At 43.5% G+C, this 16689-nt stretch overlaps 2 protein-coding genes across 2 annotated transcripts; one reads left to right on the top strand and one right to left on the bottom strand.

Moving 5' to 3' along the window:
* Window positions 1-731: 731 nt before the first annotated feature.
* SEC61B (SEC61 translocon subunit beta) lies at window positions 732-6252 on the bottom strand. The gene is made up of 4 exons (XM_027745333.2): window positions 6009-6252; window positions 5810-5907; window positions 5051-5152; window positions 732-1067 (listed from the first exon to the last, which is right to left on the bottom strand). The coding sequence occupies exons 1-4, from the start codon at window positions 6009-6011 to the stop codon at window positions 980-982; spliced, it is 291 nt and encodes a 96-aa protein (XP_027601134.1). The 5' UTR covers window positions 6012-6252; the 3' UTR covers window positions 732-979.
* Window positions 6253-6323: 71 nt separating this feature from the next.
* On the top strand, window positions 6324-10816 carry ALG2 (ALG2 alpha-1,3/1,6-mannosyltransferase). Its single transcript, XM_027745330.2, has 2 exons — window positions 6324-6732; window positions 8637-10816. The coding sequence occupies exons 1-2, from the start codon at window positions 6376-6378 to the stop codon at window positions 9537-9539; spliced, it is 1260 nt and encodes a 419-aa protein (XP_027601131.1). The 5' UTR covers window positions 6324-6375; the 3' UTR covers window positions 9540-10816.
* The last annotated feature ends 5873 nt before the right edge of the window (window positions 10817-16689 follow it).

The raw sequence follows: 16689 nt of genomic DNA, 5'->3' as shown, positions 1-16689 counted from the left end.
TTCAAAAGGAAAATAACATCCTGAAGTAAACTGAAGTGATTATCTGAAGAGCCACTTAGCTGTATCTCAACATGTTTGCAAGTCCTGTTATTTAAAATGCAGTCATTGCTTTTCCAGTCTTCCCATTTCCATGTAAGTCCCCTTGAAAGAGTCTGGACCTGCAGAGTCACAGAATCACAGAATATCCTGAGTTGGAAAGGACCCAAAAGGATCACTGAAGTCCAAACTCCTGTCCCCACACAGGACAGCCCTAAGAATCACACCATGTGCCTGAAAGCAAAACATGTCTTTGACAGCCATGCAATTATTCTTTTTTAAATCAGTTAGGTACTAGTTCATGTTGTTCCTCAAGCAGTGTTTGAAAAAACAAGCATACATATAGATAACTTTTATGTATGAGCACGGCCTAAAGTTTAACTTGCATTTAGGAAATAAATAAATCCAGCTATTTTCCTGGAGTTAACAGATGAACATGACCAGCTCAGCTCAGGTACCTCAGTTTTATTTCAACGAGTACATTTGTTACCTTCACGTGTTTGTGAACCTGATTTTGCTTCTCCCATTCAAAAAAAAAGATATTCTAGTATAAAATTATATAGGAATGTATAGTATAGAAGAATCTGGCTTGAACTGTCAAATGACAGTTACTCAGAAATATGATTATATATGAAAACCACAAGTATAATGTGCTAGCTGTGGTATGCTGGAAGAGGAAAAAATACAGTTAAGACTGTTTCTATTTCCATATACAACTTTTATTGCAATACCTGCATTCTAAGTGTACAGATACAAATATAAAATGACCCATGACAGACTTGAAAGCTGCCCAAGTAGTGAACTGAGAAATTAATTCGGTATTATAGCCAAAGTTGACAGGACTTCAACAGGTGATAGGAAGCTTCCCCAGTCTCTCTCCAAGAACAACCAGGATCCACCATAGTTTTGGTCCAAGATGTATGCTTTAAGTTGGTAGCTGAGTCTAGGAACGAGTGTATTTACCCCAGATGTGCAGCATAAACACAGAAGCAATAAAAAGAAGACTCATGACCAAAACTGGAACAGGCCCACTACAAATAAAGAAAAAAATGCATTAACATAAAAAAAATATCTGCTTTCTCCAAAGGCCAGTCATTATCAGCCAAGTGAGCTCATCAGTTCATAAGCAACTGTACAAGAAAACTCTCCTTCCATTCCCACAGAAATAACTTAAAGTACATAGAAATGAGATAGCCACCTCTATTCAAAACTGCTGCTGCTCTTGTTTTTAAAGATACAGTCTTCCGTACCCTAAACGTTACACAATAAAGCGCAACAGAGTAACAAAAACACCGCTTATTTAAAAAGCCCTTAATGGTTCATTATTACACATCGCTGTGAAAATCTCTGGAAAATTATCATCCGTGTTTACTACTCAGATAGCCACCGGAGCAGAGATACACTCTGATACAAAAACCAACAGAGTCCTCTAGCGGCTACTAAAATTTTGGCATAAAATTCGCATTAGCTGGGGTTTTTTAAAGGTTTTATTTCATTTGAAAACAACATCAGCAGTGGGTGAGAGACAGGGACTTCTCTTTTCTTGAAAAAGATACATGAAACGTGAAAGTTAACAACATTAAATCATTACCTAAAATGTATAATTAACAAATTTCTTATTTTTTTTCCTTCACACTTTTATATATTGTTTAGAAATTGTATAGAGATGTCTTTAAAAAACAGGTTAACCTTAGGGTGCATGTCGATAGATTAAATCAGCTATTTCATGCTGTTTTGAGACACAATTACATGCACTATTACACAATTACACACACTCAACAGTGCTTCATACCACTCACTTCAAACAATTTCATTTCTGATTTTCAACATGCTACTGGGAGAAACACCATGAAATCTGTTATCCAGCCTGTATTACCCTACAGGTTACTGTTTGTAAGCAGGTAAATGTTATCTGACTAGAAAGTAAAGAAAGAAACTGAAAAGACTGGAAGTAACTGACACATTTTTCTAGAGAAGATGGTCTACAAACTTCAAATGGTCATAACTGTAATCTTACATTGAGTTTTAAAACTCAATTATTATCTATCAGACTTATTTGAGTAGGGAGAACCCCGAACACAGACAAAGTATTTAGCAAATAAACCAATAGCAAAATGAGCAAAATAAACAAAGTCTGAACACACAGTGACTACATAAGCAACCCCTGTCAAGGGGTATCTTTCACTGAGCAACAAAATGTACTTCTCAATCACCAACATTCTATACGTATTTGAAGTTTATATCCCACACAATGTAAATCTTAATGATATCAAGTGCATGAAGTCCTTACACTGCATCTGAATTACTACTTAATTCATCCAAGCCTGTAGCAGTAGGAATACATAAGCTGCTCTGCCAAACGCACACAGGAATAAAGGAGCACCACTAATCAGAACAGAGTCACGTGAAAATAAATAGTGGGGATTTACTGTGTGTTCAGTGTGTTTTTTAAACGTGCGGATGACATTGAACCCCTAGAGAATAACCAGCTCTCCAATACAGACACATGTACCTCATTTCCTTCAGTCCCAAAGATAACCTGCTGAAACCCTGCACTTCTCCTCCATACACCTGCACCTTCTCAGCCCACCATGCAGTTTAAATAAATAAATGGATTCAGGCACCTCTAAAGATTTGGTACTGTGCATTTGCAGAACATCTCTCACAAGGCTGCATATTATACCACAAGCCTAATTTGACTCCCTACCCACAGGAAACACTGTCTGTACCTCTTTAAGTAAGAAAGCCCACGACAAGATACAGGAAAACAAGTACCAAGTGCCACAAAAAGAGCGAAAAGTTTGGGTTTAGTTTTCTTTCCAGAGCCTATGATGCTTGATCTGAGCTTTAAAGAGAAAAATGTCATATCCCACTCTCATCCAGACACTCCACAACTCCCTTTTGCTAATACTGCTTTTGAAGACATACATTTTATAGCATCCTGTACTACAGAGAAATGATCTTTCCTGAGGCCAAACCAACTTGCCTATTCAACATATTTACTGTTTTGGATGTTGAATACAGATAATAAATAACTGAAGCATCAGCATAATTACGCAAAATATGAAATATAGAAATTTTTTTTTCTAGAAATTCTCCTGATCTTAGCTAGTATGAATTAACATGGTCTCAGGTGGATTATGTATTTTTTCATAGTAAGGACCTCATATTTTAAACAAAATTTAAAAAAACACCAACCACTCACCACTATCAGGCTAAGCTTTCACATTACATCATGCAGTAGTGATCCCAACCATTTTTAAAAACAACTTCAGCTGAAGCACTTTCCTGAGGCAAACACAACCCCACTACAGGCCATTTTCATCTTGAAGCCTACTAAACTGGACAGAGATCATAACAATTGGTTGCTATGGAAAAAAACATATAGAAAAATACATGGAAAGCTGTAAGCGAGAAAGTTGCTCCCAAGACACAGCTCAGAAAATGTTACTTCTAATGTGCAAGTGATTTGTAAAACCAACTCACTTTTACTTTTAATTCTTCCACTAAAAGCCTGACCATGCAGCTACCCACAGCAGCTTCCAAAAAAAACCCCAAGAAACACTCCCAGTGTTTAAAACTGAAAACCAATGTATTGCAACACAAATAGATGGGAAAATCTATCTACTGACCTGCTTGTACTGAGCTTGAGTGCAAACTCAGTACAAGCAACTTGATGTTGAATTCAAGTTGATGTTGAATGGCCACTAAACTCAGTGGTCATTCAATATCAAAAGGGAAACCAAAGGATTCACAAGGAAACTTATCAAAATTGTTAAAGGTGCTTTGACAGTTTGCATCATACATCTATTTTTTTAAAAATCTACCTAATGGTAGCCCCCTTCTGTTTTTTTCTCAGTTTGGTTTCACTCATTTTTTAAATTGAGCTTTAGTAGACCAAAAAACACAGAAAGTAGTTGCCCTTCCTATCTGCACATATTTGCTCTAGAACACTATTGCTGCTCACTGTCTTTTTCTTTTCTTTGCCTTGTCTCCTCTCTGGGTTCAGAATGGAGAAAGCAAGACAACATCACTACTTTGTTTATTGTATAGGTTTTGGCTTTTAAAGTGTCAAGCACATATGAAAACACATAAGACAACTTCAAAAGAAGGATTACTGGTGGAACTATCATTAACTAGACTATCGCCAACCCTTACCCAAATGTTCTGTTTCTGCAGCCAGCAGAAGTCCTCTTAAAGAGCTCCAAAAGTAAATGCTAATGGATTTGTGGAAAAAAAAACAAACAACCAAGAAACAGCCCTGAGTGTCTTGAGATTCCTCAACCCAGTAAGAACAAGAGGCCATGAAGTATCACTCTACAAGAAGCAAAAGTTCCCACTCAGGGTATGACCTAGCGTGCACTCATCAGCTGAAATACACCTTCCCTTCCACCTTTGTTACCCAAGTATTAGGCTGCAAAGTTTGTTTGGGAAACTGATCTGAATGACTAGAAATGCCCAAAAAGTAAAAACTCAGGCTCTCTTTAGAGCTTAAGGGACAACACCAGATATTTGACCATAATCTTGGAATATTATCTTGTAAAAACAATGATATACAAGGTATCGGAATGCTATTTGCTTTGCAAGCTTAGCTAAAGTTGTCTATCTGCAGCTTTATAATAGAGACACCTGAGATTATGCAACCATACAGCATATCAGTTATACTGTATTTTCAAGTGGGTGCAGAGGATCACAATATAGCTACTAATAAAAAAAACCCCAAAATTTTAATTAAAAGAGAACAAAAACACGCACACAGATGCCTAAGTTTTCAACTTCAAAGACTGCAACTTTGCAACTTGTACCTACCTTTTTCAAACCAGTATAAATTTAAAAAGTACTTCTCCAGGTTTACACAATAAATAAAATGTGTCAACCCAGCCACCAATTCAGTATGTTTTCCCATGCACACCAGGATACTGATAGTTTATTAATAATTCACAGACTGAAAGACTATATAAATAGAAGAACTCTACAGACCCCGTGCCTGCCACCACACATTAATCCAACTTACACTTTGAGCCCCGGTGAGTCCTCAGTGTAGAATCGCCACATCCCACCAGTACCTGTGGACGTGGCACGGCCTGCACTCCTTGTCCCGCAGCTGGCATTCTTCCTTTAAGGGACAACAGAACGAAACAAAGACCGAACAAAACACATTAGCAGTCTGCCAGTTTCTAGCACCAGGCATCCCAAAGAGACTCTACAGAAGCAAGACACTTCACAAATCATTTAGGTTGGAAATGACCTCTGAGATCATCCAGCCCAACCTATGACTAAACACCACCATGTCAACTAGATCATGGCACTGAGTGCCACATCCTGTCTTTCCTTAAACACCTCCAAGGACAGTGACTCCACCACCTTCCTGGGCAGCCCATTCCAACGCCTAATAGCCCTGTGAAGAAATTCTTCCTAATGTCCAACCTAAACTTTCCCTGATGCAACTTAGGAGTATGCCTTCTCATCCTGTCGCTCATGGCATGGAAGAACAGGCCGATCCCCACCTGGCTACAACCTCCTTTCAGGTAGGTGTAGAGAGCGATGTCATCCCTGAGCCTCCTTTTCTCCAGGCTCAACAACCCCAGGTCCCTCAGCTGCTCCTCATAGGACTTGTGCTCCAGACCCTTCACCAGCTCCGTTGCCCACCTCTGGACTTGCATCAGTCTGTGCTACCACGTAAGCAGAGGGCACCAGCCTGGGCAGCCAGGAAAGCAGAGGGCACGACGGAGGGCAGAGCTGCCCCCACTACGGAGACGCGGCGGGCACCCACCTCTGCCGGACGGTGGATCCCGCGGCGCGGGGAGCCACTGCCTTGCTGGGGGAGCGGCCGGAGGAGCCGACGCTGGTGGCGCTAGGGTTGGGCCCGGGCTGCGGAGAGAGGAAAGAACCGGGAAAGGGTGAGACGCAGCGGGCACGGCCGGGGGAGCAGGGGCGCCCCAGCCGCCCCCCGCCTCGGGGCAGCCCCTCACCATGGCTGCGGCGCTGGCTCGGGGTCGGCGCGGTCTCACACACGCTCCGCTACGGCAGATCTGGCCACGTCCCTGCCCGCTGCAGGCTCCGCCCCCGCGCCGCGCATCCCGGCACCGCGCGGCTTCCCAGGATAACGCCTGAGCAGCACCGGCCCCTTATCCCTCTCCCCCTCTCTCAGCTGCAGTTTCCCCAGCGCGCTGCCCCCGCGCCACAGCTCGGCTGCGCCCGCTGTCCCGCAGCGGCCGGACCGGAGCGAGACCGGTCGGAGAGACGGGCCGGGCAGCGCCGCGGGCGCCCGGCGGGCGGGGCGGGCGCGAAGGCCCGGCAGGAAGGCTGACGTGTCCCGCCGGGACTGCCGGGCTGCGCATGCGATCCCATCCGCCCGGCAGCGCCATGGAGGAAGAGGAGGCGGGCGGGGACGGCCCGTCCGTGCTGTTCCTGCACCCGGACCTGGGCCTGGGCGGCGCGGAGCGGCTGGTGGTGGACGCGGCGCTGGCGCTGCGGGCGCGGGGCTGCCGGGTGCAGATTTGGACGGCGCACTACGACCCCGGGCGCTGCTTCGCGGAGACGCGGGGGCTGGCGGTGCGCAGCGCGGGCGGCTGGGTGCCGCGCTCCCTGTGCGGCCGCGGGCACGCCCTGTGCGCCGCCCTGCGCATGGCCTGCCTGGCCCTGTACGTGCTGCTGCTCAGCGGGGAGAGCTGCGACGCCTTCGTCTGCGACCAGGTGCGGGCGCGGGCACGGGCGCACCGCCGCCGCAGGCCCGACAGGGTGTTCACAGTGTCATAGAATTCTTAGCGTTGGAGGGGACCTCTGGAGATCACCGTGTCCAACACCCCTGCCCAGTCAGGGTCACCTAGAGCAGGCGACCCACAGGAATGCGTCCGGATGGGTTGGTGAGTGCCCCCCAGAGAGGGAGACTCCACGAGCTCCCTGGGCAGCCTGTTCCAGTGCTCTGCCACTCTTAGCGTAAAGAATTTCTTCCTCGTCCTGAGGTGGAACTTTTTGTGTTTTGATTTGTGGCCATTGCTCCTCATCCTGTCGCTGGGCACCTCTGAAAAGAGCCTGGCACTGTCCTCTTGGCATCTGCCCTGGAGATATATGCGTTAATGAGATCTGCACTCAGTCTCTCCTTGTAAGAGAGATGCTCCAGACCTCTGGAGCATCAAATCCCTACAAAATCGTATTCGTTACGTGGTGTGCAACAAGCCAATAATTAGACACGAGAGAGAGAAAGACATTGATTGTTTATTTCAGAGTTGTGCAAGGCTGGCTGCTTAGTGGTGTTCCACAAATCAAGATCATCCCACTGGGCTTTCCTCACCATTATTTATACAGAGATTCAGTCAGTCACTTTCCAAGTGCAGCCTCTCAATTATGATTGGTTAGTAATTTCCAGAGAAGGACAGCGAAGCTGGTGAAGAGTCTGGAGCACAAGTCCTGTGAGGAGCAGCTGAGGGAGCTGGGCGTGTTTAGCCTGGAGAAAAAGAGGCACAGGGGTGACCTTATCACTCTCTACACCTACCTGAAAGGAGGTTGTAGCCAGCTGGGCGTCAGCCTGTTCTCACAGGCAGCAAGCGACAGGATGAGAAGGCATAGTCCTAAGCTGCACCAGGGGAGGTTTGAGTTGGACATTACAAAGAATTTCTTCCCAGAAGGGGTGATTAGACATTGGAATGGACTGCCCGGAGAGGTAACTGGAGGTGTTTAAAGAAAGACAGGATGTGGCACTCAGTACCATGGTCTAGCTGACATGGTGGTATTCAGTCATAGGTTGGAGTCGATGATCTCAGAGGTCTTTTCCAGCCTAATTGATTCTGTGATTCCATACAAGTTACATAACCCCAGCTAACTTCTACATGTGCTCAGGGAAAGGATCTTCACCTGGGTAGGGATCTTTTTGTCTTGTAGGCATGATTTTTAGTATTATAATGAACATTATAGTTCAGCGATAAGACCTTGAGTATTTTGCCACATTAACAATGACGTAAACATAACAATGACAATGACATAGACATACATGAACATCCTGATTTACTACAGCCTTAAGGCTTGTTCGTTCCGGGACGTCCTTGCGTAAGGGTTGCTAGCTGCTATCTGTTCTATTCTGCAACAACATCTTGATTTACTTGTTAGTTCCGGGATGTCTTTGCACTAAGGGATGCTGGCTTCTGCCTGTTACTGTGATTAGGTCTCCATTCTTTCTGATTAGCCTTCAGAGTATACAAAGACTGTACATCAAAGAATGTCCTCACCTAAGATAATCTTGACATATTCCACATTTTGCAACACTCTTGCATTCTAGGGCAGCTGGAGGGAGGATGCTGCTGCAGCTTGGGCTCCATTCCCATCTCCTGTGATAGTGGCAGGGAGGAAGTACATTGAAAAGTCCTGAGGCTTGGTGGGGCCTGGGTGGGGAGCAGGGTGCCTTGTCTTTGTGAGGAAGGAGATCTAGGGCCTCAACAAGAGGTCCTGGGTGAGGGAGTGCTTGTGGAAGAGAGAGGGAGAAGGCACTTGGCTTACAAAGGACTGACCCTCAGGGTGTGGCTTTGAAATCACGTGTACGCTCCGGTGGCACTAACACAAATAATTAATATCTCCTCTTGTCCTGTCTCTTCTGGTTGCACTAGGTGTCTGCTTGCATTCCCATACTTAGACTGGCCAGAACCCGTAAGAAGGTTTTGTTTTACTGTCACTTTCCTGACCAGCTTCTGACCAAGAGAGAATCTTTCCTGAAGCGTCTCTACAGATGGCCACTCGACTGGCTGGAAGAGTACACGACTGGCATGGCAGACTGTATTGTTGTGAACAGCAAGTTTACTGCCAGCGTGTTCAAAGACACATTTAAGTCCCTGTCTCACATAAACCCAGATGTCCTCTACCCATCACTCAACGTCAATAGCTTTGAAACAATCGTTCCTGCAGACATAGTTGACCTGATACCGAAAAAGAAGAAGTTCTTGTTTCTTTCCATTAATAGGTATGAGAGAAAAAAGAATCTAGCATTGGCTCTTGAAGCTTTGCATGAACTTCGAGGAAGACTTGATTCTCATGAGTGGAATGAAGTTCACCTGGTTATGGCAGGTGGTTATGATAAACGAGTTCTGGAAAATGTGGAGCACTACGAAGAGCTGAGGAGACTTGCAGCCAAGCTTGGTGTTAATGAGCATGTGACTTTTCTGAGATCGTTCTCAGATGAACAGAAAGTCTCCCTTTTTAGTAACTGTGTATGTGTGCTTTATACACCAAGCAATGAACATTTTGGTATTGTCCCTTTGGAGGCAATGTATATGAGATGTCCAGTTATAGCAGTTAATTCAGGTGGTCCTTTAGAATCAATCTTGCATAGTGTTACAGGATTTTTGTGTGATCCTCAACCAACCCAATTCGCTGAAGCAATGGAAAAAATTGTGAGAGATCCTATCTTAAAGGACACAATGGGAGCAGCTGGGAGAGTGAGAGTTATGGAAAAATTTTCCTCAGAAGCTTTCTCAGAACAGCTGTACCAATACATTTGCAAATTAACAGAATAAAATTATATTCCTATATTTTACAACTTTGTATCTCTCATTTGTGTAGACGACCAGTATTCATTGTGACTATGATGAAGAACCAGGGATGTCTGAATTTCCTCATTGTGCTGCTTATGCTGCCTTATGTCACTTGACACAAAGAATGAGCAAAACATGTCACACTGTCCCATTAGAAGGTTAAAATTTTCATGTGGTACATCGATCTGCCATTGCAGGAGTTCTTTTGTGTACTGTGCCTTGGAAAAATGCATTGTTAAATGGCAGTAACTTACTAGGAAATTACTGCATGTTTTACTTTATTACTATATGGTATGGTATGGCCGACTCAATTTCCAAAATGTAGGTCTGTACAGATAAGACAGGCACAGCTTTATGTATTTAAAATGTTCATCAGTAATTCCTAAAGAGTTGTCTCAGCCGACTTAAGGAGAGAATTGCACAGTCCAACCAACTGCGCGTTTTAAAAAATGAACACTGTTAGAGATATGAATGGTATGGCTTTAAAATGATTAACCTTTTACTGTACTTGTGAAATTGCATCATGTAGTTACACTGGGTGTCATAAAAAAGCATCCAAGTGTGTGAGCAGAAGGAAGCTGAGACTAGAGTAACAGCAAGGATATCAGACTACCTCAGGCAAAAGCGTTAGTGCTGATATTCTGTTTCTTTGATATCTGCAGTGCTTAAAGATGTAGTTTTACTTTGAGAGTTTCTGGTTTGTAGAGACTGAAATGATATCCCCTATATTTAACATTTCATTTTTAACAGCAACACACTTTTGAAAAGGTCCTAATCTGGAACGGGCAATAAAGACATTTTATTTTGCCTAATTTAGTGGTAACTTGAGGCTCTCCTAATGCAGTGAGTGTACATGTGACAGTAATGTGTTTGGTTTTTTTCCTCCCAAGTGTAATAGCTGGTCTGGGGGAAGGAATATCTTCATTTATTTTTTCTTCCATCTGCCTCTCTTCTAAAACATCTTTATTAGTTGGTTGTTCTGTTTGTTTATGACATACTTACATAATCCGCACAGTTGAATTTTAAGTCTGAAAATAGATTGAGTAACTGCAGTTTCCTCATTCTTTGAAATCCAGTGTTATCTATAAAATACAATTTGTATTTGATATGAAATACAATTTGCAATCTGCAATTTCTATTTAAGGTAGTTTTGGACATTTCTGCATTTAGTACTTCTCAACAGAGAGACCATTCTTTCTGTTACTTAGGACTGCAACCCAGGTCTTAGTATAATTCTAAGACCTTTATTTGAAGTAAAACAAACAAAAATCCACAAAGTTTGTCCTTGTCTTTAATCAGGAAATTGGGATACTATAATTCTTATTCATTATGGAGTGGGAGCAGGTGGCGTCACAGGCCCTATTTCCAGTGTTTCTGTTTATGTCAGAACTGGCAAGCCTGAATTCTATCATCTTTCTTGCCTGTTCCTGCATTTCTTCTCCTTCCTCACCCCTTAAAAGTTTTCCTAAATCTTTGTGCAACTTTTTCAGGATGGGTGTAGCAATGGGTGACTGAAGGACCTGGAGAGACTGTGAAGATAATCTGTGGTCAGATGAATGCCCTCAAGACATGTTTGGTCTGGGTTTTAAGCTCCAGTGAGAAGGTGCAAGATCGCTGGGGCGATGTTTGTGTTACGTTGTTCTCTCCTGATTACACTGGAGTTAACCTAGAGCCTAAGATACATGCCAGTGCACCTCACCAGCGTAGCTGCAAGGGGTAGCTCCATTTCTGCTCCAGCCTTGGCCTCCAACCCTTTCCTGAGCTGTGCTGCTGGCAGGCATGTGCCTAACACTGTACCCTGCAGCTTCTGTTCACTGGATTTCATGGATTGCACTTAGACTTGACCTGCCATCTCACATTTACCTGGTGATCCCTGGGACTGTCAACAGCTGCTACTGTCACCAGACTGCCCTATTTGGGTGCTGTGCCCTGGTTGGTGAGATCACTGTCCTGTGATGTGATCTCCTCCAGCTTTTCACTGTCATCCCTTGCAGAGCAGCCCCACTCTTGCTGCTTCGTGGCAGGTAGCATGGGCCGCCTCAAGTCCTAGGCTGACTATGATGGAGCCTGGCCTTCAGGCTCCCCATCGTCTGCAGGTTAACCTCAGATTCCTGCAGTATGTAGAGGTATGACACAGCACTGCAGGCTGCTTCAAGGTCTCTTGCTCCCCGTCTTGAGAAACCTCTGTAAGAGATGTCCCTGCCCATGGCAGAAGGGTTGGACTAAATGATCTTTAAATGTCCATTCCAACCAAAGCATTCTGTGGTTCTGTGGTTACGGAGTGGTCGCAGAACCATTCAGTGGGGAGTGCGCAATTGTACTGGGATTTATTTGTTAGGTGTGGCTAATCGTTACAGCCTATCAAGGTGCTGTATATGCTAAGGGACATGAGGTACTCAGCAGCAGCAATCTCCCAGAGCAACCTGTGAGTGGATTGTGACCATGCGGAAGACAATGGCCCTGTGGTCCAAAATGAGATGACTTACTGCTTCAAAGCAGTTTTTGGAGGGACCACAACTGTGCAGTGACCTGGCACACTGAAATGCTGGAGCTCCATCAGGGGGAGTAGCTGGCCACTAAATACATAAATCAGTTGACTCTGGAAAATAGGTCTGAAGAGCAAGCCCCTTAGGGCCCTTTAAGGTCTGTGTCTGTCTGTCTGTCTGTGACCCTCAAAATTAAATGGCTAGGACTGACCTACCCTAGAGCTTGGGGCAGTCTACCAGGCTGCCCTGTCACTGGAGAAGCACCTGTCTCTGCCAGGAAGAGCATATGTAGACCTTTGGAAGATCTCCATCATGTTTTACTCTACCTTCCATACTGTCCACAGAAGAGGGGGATATGGACATAGGCACCACCCACCTCACTCAGCCAAGAATGAGAACACAGATGGGGAAAATGCAGTTGCTTTGTTGTGGTAGAAATGGCAACTGTGTTGTCAGTTGCATCAATAGACTGCCTGCTTTGACAGTCACTTGGTGCAGGCACATATGAGGCAGCTGCTGGGGCTGGCAGACTTCTGGGTTGGAAACCAAAGTTAGTGACAGTTAATGGACAATTAAATTATGGAGAGAGGGAAGTCTATCAGACAAGGTGAGGAGAGCAGCAGCTGATCCCTCAGTTGTATTCTGAGGATAGGTCAGCACCACTGTTGGTTCTGCTGCTGCCTCAAGAGTGCGCTACCACTCCTCAGAGGCAACTTTGATTTTCAGGTGCTGTTTATCTTGGATGTCACACTTCCTATTTGTGGGAGTGATCTGCACAGAGGAAAAAAAACATAGGGTCATGGCTCCTGCTTTGGATCAGATTCTAGGAGAGTATGAGCTCTATGGCCCAGAGACATTTGCTTCCATAATGAAATCCCAGCCAGGACATCAGCAGGACAGTAACGCAAGCTGTGGTGAATGACTGTCCCTCAGGAGCTGCATGCGCTTCTCATGCCCATAGGAAGTGAGGCCCCTTTCAAGTAGGTGCTGTTATGAGAGCCATGATGCTGGAAAACCCTCTTAGGAATCAACAAAAGAAGTTGGCAAATTCTAACAAACTCTGCACTTCCTGCATGCTGGAAGGGTATGAGCAGAAAACTGCTTTCTGAACCAGATACAGGTACTATGAGGATCTTGTGATACCTTTTGGTCTCTCCTGTCTCTGACCACCTCCATCATTTTGTACATAATGTGCTGCAGAGCCTTCTTGATAACTGGGTAGTGGCATTCTTGGCATCTTCATGTCCTCCAGCGCTCAACAGGCACAACAGGAATGCCAGGGAAGCCTTAGTCACTTGCAACAGTGGTGATTCTATACCAACCCCCAGAGATTGACTCTTTTCAACAGCACAAGGTGGAGTTCCTGGGATGCCTGGTGGACCTCAGTTGCTGGCATGTTGGTCCCAGATAGGTTGAAGCCACCTTAAGCCGGCAGGCTCCTGTGAAGGACTAGGAACCCCCATACTTCTTTTTGACAATAAGTATGGAATACTGGCAGTGGAGGTAGTGTGGCAGAACAAGAGATTAAGTCTGTGGTTGTCCTTAAATGTTTTCAGATTATGTGCTGTGACTCTTATTTTTATGTTCCCTTGAGCATCTCTTTATCTAGCCTCATACTGTCATAGAATCATAGAGTGGTTTAGGTTGGAAGAGATGTTAAAGATCATCTAGTTCTGACCCCTCTGCTGTGGGCAGGGTCACCTTCCACCAAACCAGGTTGCTCAAACCCCCATCCAACCTGGACTTTCCATACTGCTCTTTCAAAGACCCACACATGGTAAACAAAGTTTTAAGTTTACAGAAGAAAGAGACTTCTTGTTTCAGAAATGCAGATGCTTAGCTAGTTCCTTATTTTATGACAGTGTAGCTTTGTTTCCTCTCTACTTCCTCTCCTCCTTTCTAGAAATTTAACAAGAATCGACATTATGAACATAGAGTCCACAATGTCCTTGTCAGTGACAAGCTACCTGTTGATTGAATGGAAGCAGTTCCATCATAAAAGAACAGCAAGTACCCCCATATTTTACTAATTAGCATGTTCTAGGGTATATCAAGTACATTTTGTTGTGCTGTCTCTAGACCAACACAATACAAGAAAACAAGGCTGACCAGTGTCAAGTTTCCAAAAAGGCAGGTTTTTAAACAATAACTGTTTGTACCTGTTTTGAACCTGTTTCAGAAATCCATATTCTGGTATATCTTTCATCCTTCCCCTTTTATTTAAATAAAAAACATTTAAGACAGTTTTTTTATTTAAATCAAATTGCATATGTCATGTGCAATCTGCTGTCAGAAGAAATATTAAGTATTGGACTAGTACAATTAAATAAATTATCATTAGTCTACAAGGAAATTAAGGCTTTAAATTCGTATCCCACCAGTGTGGTGTGAAGGGTGATGCAACAAGAAGAAAATGGTTGCAAGGAGGATTTCATGTCTCCTCTGCTCTGCTCTCCTCTCCTCTTCTCTTCTTCCCATATTTGCATAATCTGCTACATTCTGTTAAATCCCAAATACATAAAAAGAAACCAAATAAAGAAGTTGTTTAAAGCATAGTTGGAAAAATAAGGGCAGAGTATGTACAAGGGTACTAGGTGTGAGCAAAGGAAGGCAAGCAGAGAGGTGATTGGGCTTTAGAGTTTCTTCACTTACTGATACGGTGGGCTGGAAAGTGCAGAGATGGAGTTTTCCTTCTTCAATTTACATTTAATATCTCTAGTCAATCAGATAGGCCAGAAACAAATAATGAGCGTAATTTTTATACACTACTTTTCAGATTATAAAAAGAAATCAGAAAATTTCATGTTTAAGCCAGCCTGCTACTGCTGCTTTTTTCCTTTCCCTTCCCCCTTCACTACTATTTTTTACAGTTTTACACAATATAAAAAATTCATAGATTTTAATATTTACATGGAGTCTATAAAAACCTCATGCTACATTATCATATTGCTAAACTTTATTATTTTTTATTACGGATTTATTATTCTCTCTCATAGATGAAATGGCTGATATTTTATTTTGAATTGTAATTTATTATATAGTTAATATCACAGGGGTATTTTTAATGAAACAATAACTGTAGAATACTGAAAAAATATAGCATTATGAAAGGGGTATATTCAATAGCATGAATGTTAACACAAATAGTAGGGAAGGAAATAGACATTTTAATTATAGTTACCTTATCTGCTTTTGTGCTGAAAGTAGAATGTGTGACCCAAAAAAAAATGAATTAGAGGTTAGTCTCTATTGATTTATGGATATGCAGTTCTTTAGTGCCGATTATTTTATGCCCAAGATTAAATGAGTTGACTCCAGGTTTTTGCACTGTTAGTCATATGATAAGAACAACAAGTTTGACCTCATGAACTCTGGGACAGATCTATTAACATTACAGTACCTTTATGACTCCAATTCCTGTGCACTGAAAGACAGAAAAAATATAATGACTGAGGAAATGGAAATAGAAATCATTTGGAGTTGTTTTACATGAAGACAGGGAGCAAAATTTGCTTAGTTTAAGAACCCTTGCGTAAAATAATCCATCTCTGGGAAACTGGTCTTCAAACAACCTACTCTACAACTACAGGTACACACCATATTTTGACTTAATGAACTTTTCCCTCACAATTATGCACAGAATTCCTGCACTGTATAGCAAGTTTTGTAAAAGACAAAATTCTTGTCTGATTTACTCTTTTTAATCTTCATCCTGGCCTAGGATTAGCCCTGTAAACAAACCTACAGCTGATCCTGACCATCACCTCCTCTAGGAACACAGGACAAGAGGACAGAGAACTACGGAAGCATAAAATCTAGCAGGAATGTGCCTTTCATTGTCACCCCTCTTATAGCACCTGCCACATGAGGCAGACTGTTTACCTCCTTCATCCCCTTCTTAAACTCCTTTTCTTAGAAAAGTGAAAGCCAAGAAGCCTAACATGGCAAAGGGCAGCTTGACAGGACCTAGTGATTGGAGTTTGGCAGGGCACTTGACCCTCCACCAAAGTGACAGAGATCCAAGCAGAGTTCCTACCAGAGCAGTGCAGGCAGTACAGCTGCTGAATGAAGATACCTGATGTTCTAGTGGGGGCTCAGCAGTGGTCAGGGAGAATGAAACCATCTTCAGTGCTAATGAAGGAAATGACATTCAAAGAGGTCATGGAGAAATCCAGGACCATCTCCATCCCCAGATAGCTTAGTTTCTTACCTCTCACCACCTGTCTGGATCGAGTCAGGATAGAGCTAAACTGCCAGGGAGCAGCAAGGACTGTTTGGTCACTAAGGACAGGGAGCCAAGATCCGTGTGCCGTGAGGTGGGCATCCCACAGTATTCAGGCAAGGTGAGCAGGGCAGGCCTGGAGATGTGTGGATTACTGAGCATAGCTTTTGCCCAGCTGTGAACTTACCAGAAAGGAAACCAGAAGGTAGCCTTTGCTCCAGGCAAATCGCTGTATCAACTGGGTGAATGAACTGGCCACGTAGCTGTTGGTTTTATTGGTTTAATAAAAACAATATGAATATACCAGCACAGCTCAGATCAATATGGAGTATAGAATACAAACAATGGAAGTGATGGTCCAAATACAGTAATTTCTTAGAAAGTCTGTCAATAATTGGTAATTAGGAGCTGGAAACTCTATTAG

The sequence above is a fragment of the Pipra filicauda genome, unplaced genomic scaffold (assembly GCF_003945595.2).
Source record: "Pipra filicauda isolate LSUMZ 115617 unplaced genomic scaffold, ASM394559v2 scaffold224_size1409572_pilon, whole genome shotgun sequence".
Taxonomy (NCBI): Eukaryota; Metazoa; Chordata; class Aves; order Passeriformes; family Pipridae; genus Pipra; species Pipra filicauda.
Note: the sequence above shows the minus strand (reverse complement) of the source record. Positions and strands in the feature narration are given on the sequence as shown.